Genomic DNA, 13,179 nt, shown 5'->3' on the forward strand with positions numbered 1-13,179 from the left:
TGCAGCTCACTGGGGCGCTTGCAGCTGGGCATGGGTTGGGCGGGCGGGCTCCGACCGCGCGTGCGCTCTGGACGGGTAGGGTGCCTGTCGGAAGACAGCGTGGGGAGGGGACCGCCCGGGGGACTGATTACGGGGGCTGTGGCGACGTCCTTGAGGGGATGCTGGGTACTGGATGGGAGAGGAGTCAGAAGTGAAAGCTGGCCTGCCTGGCGTGGATGATTTGACTGGAAATTGGGGCAGAGAATGGGGAGGGATTTTATGCAAGTGTATCCTGTAGGTGCAAAATAAGTAACTTGATTCCTTGGGATAAGAAGTGAGAAAGGAAGAGCTGGGGATATAGCTCAAAGGAAGAGTGCATGCCTATCATGCATAAGCCCCTGGGTTCCATCCCCAGAACGGAAGTGGGGAAAAGTTGGGAAGAATGTCCAGAATTGGGAAGAATGTAGTGTGGCCTTGGCACTTCCTGGGGTTGGAGACCAGGTAAGCAGGGCACATATTCTTGGTAGAGGTAAATATCCACCGTGGGACTGAGCTGAGGACATGCTTCCTCCTTCATGTCTTCTGTGGAGGGCAAAGAGAGATGGAAGTAAGGTTACTTTTGGGGTAGGGCCTCTACCATCGTGTACTGTCATCTCCTCTATCCTCAGTTAAACACTTTGAGGTGTTATCTACTCTTTACCACCTATGTTATATATTCCTGTAGTGTTTACCTTGGAAATGTGGCTACATTTTGTTCCTCATTCCCATGGCTATTGCCTTTGTGCAGACATTGACTGTAATCTCTGACTTGGTCTGTTGTGGTCGGCTGTCCCTAACCATTGTGCCTCCTGTCTGGATCTGGTCTCCTCCAGGATATCTTTTTTTCAGCCACCTTATGGTTCCAGTTGTCACTGTCATGCTTAAAACTTCTCAGTATCTCCTATTAATTGACAGTAAGTCTTGTTCTTCCTTATGTTAGGCACTGAGATTTAGAAAAGAGTACAGTGTTACAATGTGTTAATTACCCGGTAAGAAATGCATGTTTGTGGTTCTCAAGTATACAGCCTTTGGATATTCCTATAATTATCTAGAATCTGGAGAGATAAGTGGTAAATATGATTATAAAACTAAATAAGATGGTCTTAATCTCTACCCCAAAGTGTGATGTTTAATATAACACCTGACTCTGGACCTAATCCAAGCATCAGTTCACTAATTGTTATAAAGTTCTTTAGTGGTATGTGATATTATTATAATAGTAATCATTTGGGTTTGTATATAATTGCATGGTCTATGATCTGGGTATATATGTATTAGTGACTAATAGCCTGTATGAAGACATAGGATTTGCATAACTGAAATGATTTAACTGACTTCATGATTGAGGGAGTTTTGTTTGTTTAATTTTAGGTTTTGGGCTGGAGGATAGTTGCAAGTGTTGTTTGGTCAGTGTTGCTTCTACCCATCTGTGCTACGGTATTTATAGTCTTCAGCAGTATTGATTTATTTCATCCCATACAGTGGCTGTCAGGTAAGTGATATTCAGTTTAGAGAAAACATAAAAATTGCACTATGTTTCAAATAATTTTTTTCTGATTACTGCCTGTATTGACACACCAAACATTGACTTTAAGATAAGTTTAAGGCATTGCCTGTATAACATAAAACACCTTTTTATTATATAATGAGATTGGTAAACTTACCAAGAAAAAGCTTAATTTTTCTTTGTCTTTCTTTTTGACACCTTTATTGATCCTGTCTGTCTTTTTAAAAAAAGAACTGCTACTATCATCTGTTTTAAATTGTGGGTAGAAAATATGACTAAATTAAGAATCCTTCATTTTTATATTGTAGCTAATAAAAAAAGATAAGGAAAGGATGAACTTTTGGCTAGGGAAGATACAGTTAAATTCAAAAATTGATAAGAGAAAAGATTGAGGTAGGCTAAAATGTTTCTCTGAATCTTTGGAGACAAAATTACTAAGTGCACTAAAATATAACTTGTTTTATGTCCATTAATAATGGCTACCAGTTATTTCTCATTTTTTTAGCATGCTGGGCACTATGCTAAGCACCTTACATACATTATCTCTTTCATATTATTCCTACTTTATAAATGAGTAAAATAATCTGTGCAGAGATACTCAGCTAGTGAGTGACTAATCTAGGATTTGGGTATTAGTTTGTGGCATCAAAGTTGATGTTTTTCCATGATGCTGCACTAGAATTATCTCTCTTTTTTTGAGATAAATGTTGACAGAATAGGTTTTGAAATCTTTAAAGTCTTGCCTAAGGCTAAGAAAGACAAATTTCTTGAACGTCTGGACATAACAACATAACAACAATGGTATATTTATTTTGTTTTTGTGTATTTTAAGTTTCATAAGAATGTGCCATTTTTTAGGGAGTTAGAATCTTTACCTTTTGGCCTTTGGAGATATTGCTGCTAAAGAATTAAAGTCATGTAAGTCTTCTGTTAATCTGTTTCAGTCATTTCTTGAACAGGTTGCACAGGTCAGATAAAATTAAGCCATATGCCAGTGCAGAGATAGCAGGAATTTAATTGTGAAGGCTTAGTAAGTAGTTTCATTATTTTGAGTACTGAGTTGTATTTTTAAAGATAATTGGTTTCATTATGAAGTTTTAGTTTGTTTAGCAAACACATTCTATTGTTTTTATTTCTTTTATTTACATTTTTGGGCAAAATATATACATATCTTAAACTTTGAATTGGAATATTAATTGTCACACTACCCTGAAAGGGTGACTTCTTAGTGTTTCACGGAACATCAAAATTGTTTTTCTTAGTTTAGCTCTTTTAGATGATTTATGGGTTATGCTATTTCTAAAGATGTTACTTTGACTTTAGTTAAAATGCATTTATTAAGATGAGATCTGAAAAATATTTTTACACTTTAAAAAGCAATTTTGTTGGTGTATTACTAACTATGGTACTTCTCTTTCACATGATGAAATGTTTGCATATGGCAGTATTTGATCTGATGTCAACATCTGGGCGATTTAAAAGAAATTTGAATGTAATTTTAAAGCACCCAGAGCCAAATTGGAATAACTCACACTGGAGTTCTTGAGTTGATGTCCCACTGGACCTGTCAGCAGTGTACAATTAAATTCTTGAAGGAAAGATAACTTCTAAAGTTAAAATTACAGTTGAGGTTCAAACCTTTGCTATATTGCCATGTGCTCAGCATGATTACAAGACTGAATAAACTTAACCAATTTATCTCTTATGTTTTAGATTCTTTCAATGATCTATATAGCTCCTATGTAATCTTTTACCTCCTGCTGCTGTCAGTGGTAATAATAATAATAAGTATTTTCAATGTGGAGTTCTATGCAGGTGAGTTTTCAAATGTTAACATTTTTAAAAGTCTGAATTTATTTTACTAAGGCAGACTAAGTGCATTTTATATGTGAATATGTATAACAAGCTGAATTTTGTGTCACGTTTTTAAGGATATATACAAAATCATATGCTTTGAATATATATTACAATTAATATTGGTGCTAATTTCTATTTTAAAAATATACCTAGACCTTTTAGGACAATTGTTGTATGATTCCACTAAAATAGAGTGGTGTTTTCTAGGGGTTGGGGATTACTGAATGGGTAGAGTTTGAGTTGGGGAAGATGCCAAAGTTTTGGAAGTAGGTGGTGAGGTGGTTGCACAACAGTGTGAACATATTTAGGCCACAAAACTGTATGCTTGAAAATGGTTCAGATGGTAAATTTTATTGATGTGTATTTTGCCACAGTAAAATAAATTTAGACCTTTTACTTGTTCACAGCTGGTGTTAGAGCTGTGATTTAGCAAACATATTGTAAAAATCATTCCTTATTGGGTAGCAGATCAAGACCAGGTGAAATTTTTTTCACATATAGAAGTCTGTAATGCTATGATTTTCAAACAAACCTAAACCTTTAAAATATTAGGTTTTGCCTTGGGAGAATTACCTGCTAAATTCCAGAGCTTATTATTTTTCTCAGTTTCTCTTCTACTCCTCCTGCCTTGCTCAGATTCCTAAGTTTGTCACAATTAGAAGCTTTTTCTGCCATTTTTTAAAAGCTCATCAGTACTTCTTTGTAAAATAGGGTATAAAAGCTTGAATTTTTTTTTTAAATATGTGCAACAAGTTGGACAACTTTTATTGGAATTGTACTGAATGAAGAAAGCAAAACCCAAAAGGCTATTTATTGCATGATGTCACTTATATAGCATTTTGAAATAGAAATCTTTTAGAAATGAAGAACAGTGGTTGCCATGTTGGAGATAAAGTGGGAGGGGTCAGGAAGGACTGACACCAGAGATCCTGTAAAAGCTTGAGTCCTAACTCTGGATGTTGCAATGCATACCTTTTTCCTTGCTTTCCTAACCCTCACTCCTGGCTGGTGGGTCTCTCCTCCACTCAGGCCCTACTCAGAACACCTCGGCTTATAGCAGTGTTCTTTCACACTCTCCCTTGTGCCTGGGCCGTCTTCTGTAGGTAGGTGTACCCAGTGAGGGCTCTTTAGCCTAGTCATTCTAAAAGCCTGATTAGTCACTTTGGTTCATTCCTTGCATGAGCACTCCTTATGCCATTACTATGTGCCGTGCATTGTATGGTCCCAGCTTTCTCCAAAAGATCACAGTTAGGCAGACGAGCAGTAAACATTACTCATCTTTGCCTACTATACATTGGATAGTGAGGGAATTCAGAGGAGCACCACTTACTTAGCATGGAAGCTTCCTGAAGAAGATGATATTTACACCATGCCTTGAATGAGGAGCTACATTAAATAGATAAAGGAGGACAGTGATGTTCTGGAGAAAACATATGGCAAGTAAGGTTGAATGACATGAGAGGGTTTGGCACATTTATTTTATTTTATTTTTTAAAATATTTATTTATTTATTTAGTTAGTTAGTTTTTGGCGGACACAACATCTTTGTTTGTATGTGGTGCTGAGGATCGAACCCGGGCCGCACGCATGCCAGGCGAGCACGCTACCACTTGAGCCACATCCCCAGCCCCCGGATTTGGCACATTTAGAGTATTAAAAGTTAGTCATAGTTGCCCTCTGGGTGTTTATGTTGGTAGGAGGAGTGATGGCAGCCTCTTCCCCAAAAGTGCAGAGTACCTAAGCCCTCTCTTTTCATAGTTTTCTGCCTCTCATCCATCTCTTCTCTCTTTTTTTAAATATTTTTTTTTTAGTTGTAGTTGGACACAATACCTTTATTTTATTCATTTATTTTTATGTGGTGCTGAGGATCGAACCTATCTCGCACGTGCTAGGCAAGCACTCTACCGCTAAGCCACAATCCCAGCCCCCATCTCTTCAAATGTATTAAAGACCAGGGAATCTTAGGCTAGCTGTTTTTAAAGGCAAATATACCTTAGTAACTAACCACAGTAGCCTCCCTAGGTCACTTCCAGACAACTTTATTGGGTTGTCAGAGAGGTATTAAAAATTCTCATACAAACTGGGTGTGTGGTTCATGCCTATAATTCCAGCAACTTGGGAGGCAGGCATGAGGAACGATAAGTTTGAGACCAACCTCAGCAACTTAGAGAAGCCCTAAGCAACTTAGGGAGACCTTATTTCAAACTTTAAAAAAGGGGGGGCTGGGAATATAGCTCAGTGCTGGTTCAATCCCCAAACAACAATCCAAACACCCCCCAAAAAAGGAAGTTCCATATAAACTTTTATGTTAGTATTTTGTATTGTCAATATTTACCTAACTACGTATTATTTTTCTCAGATGGATTATATACTGACAGTTTCAAATATTGAAATAAAGATTTTGCTAGAGGGCAGGATCTATCTTTAAATCGCTACACATTCTTTTATGGCCCTGGAGAGTTACAGAGTTGGTGTTATTTCAGCTATTAGGAAATTTTAATTTAAAAGAAAGAAAATTATTATTATCCTAACCCTAATAGCATGGTAATAAAAACCTAAATTCTTATGTTTTTCTCTTTTGTGTGTTCATCTCTTCTTTTTCATTCTTAAAAAATTTTTTAACTCAAGTTTTTCTGTTCTATATTTTATTGGCTGTATGTTACTTTCTGCCCTTTGGTGTCTTCATGCAAGCATGAGAGGGCATAGTTTAGATCCTCTAACTTCATATGCTGTAGTTATAAGACTATATCCATGTTTTATTTGCAGTTATGCCTTCCATTCCATGTTCCAGACTGGCCCTGATAGGGAAGATCTTTCATCCCCAGCAACTCATGCACTCTTTTGTTCATGCTGCCTTGGGAATGGTGATGGCTTGGTGTGCAGCAGTGATAACTAAGGGCCGATACAGTTTTCTTGTGGTTCCCTGCTCTGATACTGAGAGGTAATGTTAAATACTTTTTCTTTCTAGGGATCCTTGTTTAGTTACTAAGCCAAAGATGGCCTAGGTATGTTAATAGTTTATGGACATTCTTTGCTTTCCCAATTTCTACAGAAAGTGCTTATTTACATACAGTTGTTTTTGATGTTTGACTTTGAATTCAACAAAATTTGAAAAACAGTTGTAGAAGGTGCTATACTGTGTGCTGTTAGATTTGTGAGAATGATTCAAACAGCTCCCTGAGGATCGAGAACAGTAGGGAATTGAAGACATGGAAACATATGAATGTAATAGGAAGAAGGACATAAGTTGTGCACATAAAATCTGTGAGAGTTCAGGAAGCTGGGAGGATCTACATATGTTCTTGGAGAAGGTGTTTGGTGTTTGAAGGAAGGGTAGTTTGGAAAGAATGAATTTGAAGAGAGAATTTTAAAATAATAACTACCTTCTATAGAGTGCTTTTATGATTTTAAAACTTACACAGTCTTGAAATATGGGATTGATAGAAATTGTAAGTTGATGCTCTTTCAGAATTAAAAAAGGTCTGTGGGTGTAGCTCAGTTATAGAGCATATGCTTAGCAGGTCAAGACCATGAGTTCGATCCCCAGCACCATACACACACATTAAAAAGTATAAATAAAGAAAGATTATATTAGAGTAATCTTAAGTTCCCTATTTTCCACTGACTTTAAAATAATGTTAATAATGAGTTCTGCCTAATACTTAATTTCCTTGGCTACTGCTTATGAGGCTGAGTTGCTTTTTTTCCCCTCCAATAGAGGCTTTCTGTAGTGAAAATTATACTGTTGATAAACATTGAATGATAAAGGACATCTATGAATACAGTACTATTGTGACTAAGGAAATCCCCATGGCTCATTTTAAATGAGTCCTGAACTCTTTTTTGCATCTTTTTAGTGGAGGGGGCAGTGAGGTTCCAGGGAGCAGAAAGCTACAATGAGCTACAAGTTGTTAGAGAGATTAGTGCCCATTATAAATACATTTACTGATAATTTCACAGAGTCTTGAGCAAAATGAATCTTTTTTATCATCTTATAACTCAGGGCCCAGAAAACAATCAGCCTGGAATCTCAACCCTCATGGAGATAGGTGGTGGAGCAGGCCCCTAATTGGTATTCCTGCTGACTCTGTACACCCTCAGATATTTGCCAGATTATAGAGATGCTCAGACAACTTCCAAAGGAGTTTAAAAGCTTAATGTTCACCAAATAATAAGATCTTATCCTTAAAATTAAAAGATGTGAGATAAAGATGATAGGTTGATAGGGTGTGGCTAATGGAAGTTCTTACCAGGGATTCCTCTTGAATTTAACTAAATTTTCAGAACTTAACAACTCTAGGTTATTAGCTGGGAAGCATTGGGACCTCCTCTTTAGCAGGAGTACTGATGCATTTCAAACAGGTGACGGGTCCCACAGCCATTCAGGAGCTGTTGCCTTACCTGTGGTACAACTCGAGAGTGGAGATATATCAGACAGGTATTGGGGACTNTTTTTTTTTTTTTTTTTTTTTTTTGAGAGAGATAGTGTCTAAGTTGCTGAAGCTGGCCTTAAAGACTTGCAGTTCTCCTGCCTCAGCATCTTGAGTTCCTGGGATTACTGGTGTGCATCACCATGCCCAGCTTTAGTTAGGTTTTTAAAAACCTAATCTGGTAGGTGTCATCCTGGAATTTAGAACCACCTCCTCTGGGTTGAAGTGTCTCACTGTTACATCAGGCCTCTCCCTGTCCTGTTTCTGCTATTCCTGATTAGCTGTTCATTTCATTTCTACTCTGAAGCCTGGGCACTGAAAGAAAAATGTTAGAACCCTAGGTCCTTCCCACTGGAACCTAGTCTAGTGGGAATAAAGGGATGCATAAACAAATGATGCATGATAATAAATGTGATCTATGAAAATGATGCATTAGGATTCTCCTAGGTTAACTAAAGTTGTCACATGCTGTTGAGAGCCACAGCCGAAAGGGGCCCCAGCAAACTTCCAGCTGCCAGCAAACTTCCAGCTGCCAGCTGATGATTGGCTCACAGCGGCCCCAGCAAACTTCTAGCTGCCAACTGATTGGCTCCTCTTCGGTGATGCTCATTGGGCTGTTTCCCTGCCCTTTCAGACTAAGGAGCTGCTCATTGGGGGACTTTTTTTGGCTCCGCCCACGAGACCCAGCTAATCCACCTCAAGAGCAGGAGTGGGGGAGGCGGAGAGGCTTGTGGGAAGCTGGTGGTAGCAGTTGGGCTCTGAGGGTTTTTCCTGAGGAGCTGTGTGGTGTGGTGTGTGTGTTTTAAAAATAAAGTTCGTTTCTTTTGACAAGTGGCTCCTGAATTGTGCCCAGCCAGACTGCGGCACAGGGAACGACTGTGAGGGTAAGTGATAAGGTAAACTGCTCTCCCCTGAGGGCAGGGCGAGAGGATGGATAGCCATTTTAAGATTCTTCTTTTGTTTTGTTTTGCTTTTAAGTTGCCTGTTTTAAGTTGCCTGTCCCTGGAGATGAGTGAGACGGAAGAAAAACCGCTCACATCTGAGGAAAAACTATTTGCGTCTGAGGAGCAGATAGGGAGAAAGGACGGATGGACATTTCAGGAGGATAGAAAGGCTGATATAATGATTTTGTGTTGTTTCATTCTGTCTCGGCCTTGTTTGGCATCATCTTGTTGGGTTGTATTATAGTAGAAATATGGGATCAGAAATTAGTAAAAAACAAACCGAAAGAGTGTTAAGTATATTGTTAGAGGAAGGAGGCATCCCAGTAAAATCAAGAGCAGTCAGGGCATACATTGATACAATACAAAAATGTAGCCCATGGCTTTTTAAGGAGGAGTTGTTAAATATATCACAATGGAACCATCATGGTGAAGATTTAAAAAGAACAGAAAAGAAAAGCCCAGGGACTCTGCCAGTTGGCACATTGCCATTGTGGACGTTCGTATCTTGTTTGCTTAGTCCAAAGCCTTCAGTTCAGACAATGGTAGAGGAAGGAGAAGACATATTGATTCAAGTAAAAGAGAAGGNTATATTTTATTGGCTGTATGTTACTTTCTGCCCTTTGGTGTCTTCATGCAAGCATGAGAGGGCATAGTTTAGATCCTCTAACTTCATATGCTGTAGTTATAAGACTATATCCATGTTTTATTTGCAGTTATGCCTTCCATTCCATGTTCCAGACTGGCCCTGATAGGGAAGATCTTTCATCCCCAGCAACTCATGCACTCTTTTGTTCATGCTGCCTTGGGAATGGTGATGGCTTGGTGTGCAGCAGTGATAACTAAGGGCCGATACAGTTTTCTTGTGGTTCCCTGCTCTGATACTGAGAGGTAATGTTAAATACTTTTTCTTTCTAGGGATCCTTGTTTAGTTACTAAGCCAAAGATGGCCTAGGTATGTTAATAGTTTATGGACATTCTTTGCTTTCCCAATTTCTACAGAAAGTGCTTATTTACATACAGTTGTTTTTGATGTTTGACTTTGAATTCAACAAAATTTGAAAAACAGTTGTAGAAGGTGCTATACTGTGTGCTGTTAGATTTGTGAGAATGATTCAAACAGCTCCCTGAGGATCGAGAACAGTAGGGAATTGAAGACATGGAAACATATGAATGTAATAGGAAGAAGGACATAAGTTGTGCACATAAAATCTGTGAGAGTTCAGGAAGCTGGGAGGATCTACATATGTTCTTGGAGAAGGTGTTTGGTGTTTGAAGGAAGGGTAGTTTGGAAAGAATGAATTTGAAGAGAGAATTTTAAAATAATAACTACCTTCTATAGAGTGCTTTTATGATTTTAAAACTTACACAGTCTTGAAATATGGGATTGATAGAAATTGTAAGTTGATGCTCTTTCAGAATTAAAAAAGGTCTGTGGGTGTAGCTCAGTTATAGAGCATATGCTTAGCAGGTCAAGACCATGAGTTCGATCCCCAGCACCATACACACACATTAAAAAGTATAAATAAAGAAAGATTATATTAGAGTAATCTTAAGTTCCCTATTTTCCACTGACTTTAAAATAATGTTAATAATGAGTTCTGCCTAATACTTAATTTCCTTGGCTACTGCTTATGAGGCCGAGTTGCTTTTTTTCCCCTCCAATAGAGGCTTTCTGTAGTGAAAATTATACTGTTGATAAACATTGAATGATAAAGGACATCTATGAATACAGTACTATTGTGACTAAGGAAATCCCCATGGCTCATTTTAAATGAGTCCTGAACTCTTTTTTGCATCTTTTTAGTGGAGGGGGCAGTGAGGTTCCAGGGAGCAGAAAGCTACAATGAGCTACAAGTTGTTAGAGAGATTAGTGCCCATTATAAATACATTTACTGATAATTTCACAGAGTCTTGAGCAAAATGAATCTTTTTTATCATCTTATAACTCAGGGCCCAGAAAACAATCAGCCTGGAATCTCAACCCTCATGGAGATAGGTGGTGGAGCAGGCCCCTAATTGGTATTCCTGCTGACTCTGTACACCCTCAGATATTTGCCAGATTATAGAGATGCTCAGACAACTTCCAAAGGAGTTTAAAAGCTTAATGTTCACCAAATAATAAGATCTTATCCTTAAAATTAAAAGATGTGAGATAAAGATGATAGGTTGATAGGGTGTGGCTAATGGAAGTTCTTACCAGGGATTCCTCTTGAATTTAACTAAATTTTCAGAACTTAACAACTCTAGGTTATTAGCTGGGAAGCATTGGGACCTCCTCTTTAGCAGGAGTACTGATGCATTTCAAACAGGTGACGGGTCCCACAGCCATTCAGGAGCTGTTGCCTTACCTGTGGTACAACTCGAGAGTGGAGATATATCAGACAGGTATTGGGGACTCCCTGTTTTAAAAGCCTTGTGCCCAATGGGCTCTGGTATCTCTTGTATCAATTTTATAGATGTAGCATCCAGAATCCCTGGAGGTGGATTTTTAGTCAGAGACAACACAGAAGACCAAAGTTTTGGCATCTCTTTCAGGCAGTTGATTTATAGTTGATTTGATTCCTCTCAGTGAAGATTAATTTACCAGTTTGTAAGCAATGTTACTTAGTACCGATGTAGACGTTCTTACCCATGTCAGATTTCTAGGGGAATAGAGCTAGAGTCAGGTTCTCAGGCTTCAGGGAAAAGGGTTTTGTTAATCTTTTGCTCACACTTATTTTAAAATGAACCATTTTGTTAGAGAATTTTGCCTTCAGTAAGTATTAAGCCTAAAACAGTGAAGTGTATCCCTGACTGTTGTATTAACAACTTAATTTTTCCCTTCTAGTTTAGATAGCTCTGCAGCACGAAACTGTTTAAATGAATATCACCTTTTTTTCCTACTGGCTGGAGCATTCATGGGCTATAGCTATAGCCTTCTGTATTTTGTTAACAACATGAACTATCTCCCATTTCCCATCATACAGGTAAGACATCATCTGAGCATTATCTTATGCTAGAATGTGGCAGCATTAAAACTGCTTTGGTGTATTTATATATAACGGGGCTTATTTGATTAATTCAAGATTTGTTCTATGCAACAGAGAACTGAAATTCTCAAATGCCTTTTAGAGAGAAGAGTTTTGGCTTTAGGTGACTTCGGTGTGTTTTTGAGAGCTGTATTGTGTGTAGAATATACATCCAGCTATATTTTACCCTTCCCTGCTGCCACTCTCAGACTGCTGCTGCTCTGCTCTTCTCTTTCCCTGCCTGCTTGGTAGTGATACTTGCTGTGACCTTAGCAGGACTGGGGGTGGGGGTGGGGAGGATGATGATGACATTCATGCAAAGTACCTCTGTGCAGCTGCCAGCTTCTTTTCGAACTTAAAATCTTATGAAGGTGGGGGTGTGCAAGTAATTTTTAGAATATGTCAGTTACTGTCTCATGTCCTTTTCATAAAAAAGCAAGATATATACAAATAAATAAAATAGTTTGACCTGGTTTGATTTGAGTGGTATAGTATTTTTGGTATCAATACTAGGGATTGAACCCAGAGGCTCTACAACTGAGATATATCCTAGCACACACACCCCGCCTTTTTTTTTTTTTTTTTTTTTTGATGAGAGATAGTGTCTAAGTTGCTGAAGCTGGCCTTAAAAGACTTGCAGTTCTCCTGCCTCAGCATCTTGAGTTCCTGGGATTACTGGTGTGCATCACCATGCCCAGCTTTAGTTAGGTTTTTAAAAACCTAATCTGGTAGGTGTCATCCTGGAATTTAGAACCACCTCCTCTGGGTTGAAGTGTCTCACTGTTACATCAGGCCTCTCCCTGTCCTGTTTCTGCTATTCCTGATTAGCTGTTCATTTCATTTCTACTCTGAAGCCTGGGCACTGAAAGAAAAATGTTAGAACCCTAGGTCCTTCCCACTGGAACCTAGTCTAGTGGGAATAAAGGGATGCATAAACAAATGATGCATGATAATAAATGTGATCTATGAAAATGATGCATTAGGATTCTCCTAGGTTAACTAAAGTTGTCACATGCTGTTGAGAGCCACAGCCGAAAGGGGCCCCAGCAAACTTCCAGCTGCCAGCAAACTTCCAGCTGCCAGCTGATGATTGGCTCACAGCGGCCCCAGCAAACTTCTAGCTGCCAACTGATTGGCTCCTCTTCGGTGATGCTCATTGGGCTGTTTCCCTGCCCTTTCAGACTAAGGAGCTGCTCATTGGGGGACTTTTTTTGGCTCCGCCCACGAGACCCAGCTAATCCACCTCAAGAGCAGGAGTGGGGGAGGCGGAGAGGCTTGTGGGAAGCTGGTGGTAGCAGTTGGGCTCTGAGGGTTTTTCCTGAGGAGCTGTGTGGTGTGGTGTGTGTGTTTTAAAAATAAAGTTCGTTTCTTTTGACAAGTGGCTCCTGAATTGTGCCCAGCCAGACTGCGGCACA

At 38.9% G+C, this 13,179-nt stretch overlaps 1 protein-coding gene across 1 annotated transcript in view; it reads left to right on the forward strand.

Annotated features, from left to right (window-relative positions):
* Ndc1 (NDC1 transmembrane nucleoporin) overlaps positions 1 to 13,179 on the forward strand; it is a 60,534-nt gene that overhangs the window by 753 nt on the left and 46,602 nt on the right. Inside the window, exons 2-6 of the mRNA XM_048816304.1 lie at positions 298 to 480; positions 1,390 to 1,510; positions 3,239 to 3,340; positions 6,149 to 6,323; positions 11,584 to 11,722. Of these exons, the coding sequence (XP_048672261.1) occupies positions 298 to 480; positions 1,390 to 1,510; positions 3,239 to 3,340; positions 6,149 to 6,323; positions 11,584 to 11,722 (720 nt within the window). The remainder of the gene's footprint in view (positions 1 to 297; positions 481 to 1,389; positions 1,511 to 3,238; positions 3,341 to 6,148; positions 6,324 to 11,583; positions 11,723 to 13,179) is intronic.

This window comes from Marmota marmota, unplaced genomic scaffold (genome assembly GCF_001458135.2).
Source record: "Marmota marmota marmota unplaced genomic scaffold, marMar, whole genome shotgun sequence".
Taxonomy (NCBI): domain Eukaryota; kingdom Metazoa; phylum Chordata; class Mammalia; order Rodentia; family Sciuridae; genus Marmota; species Marmota marmota.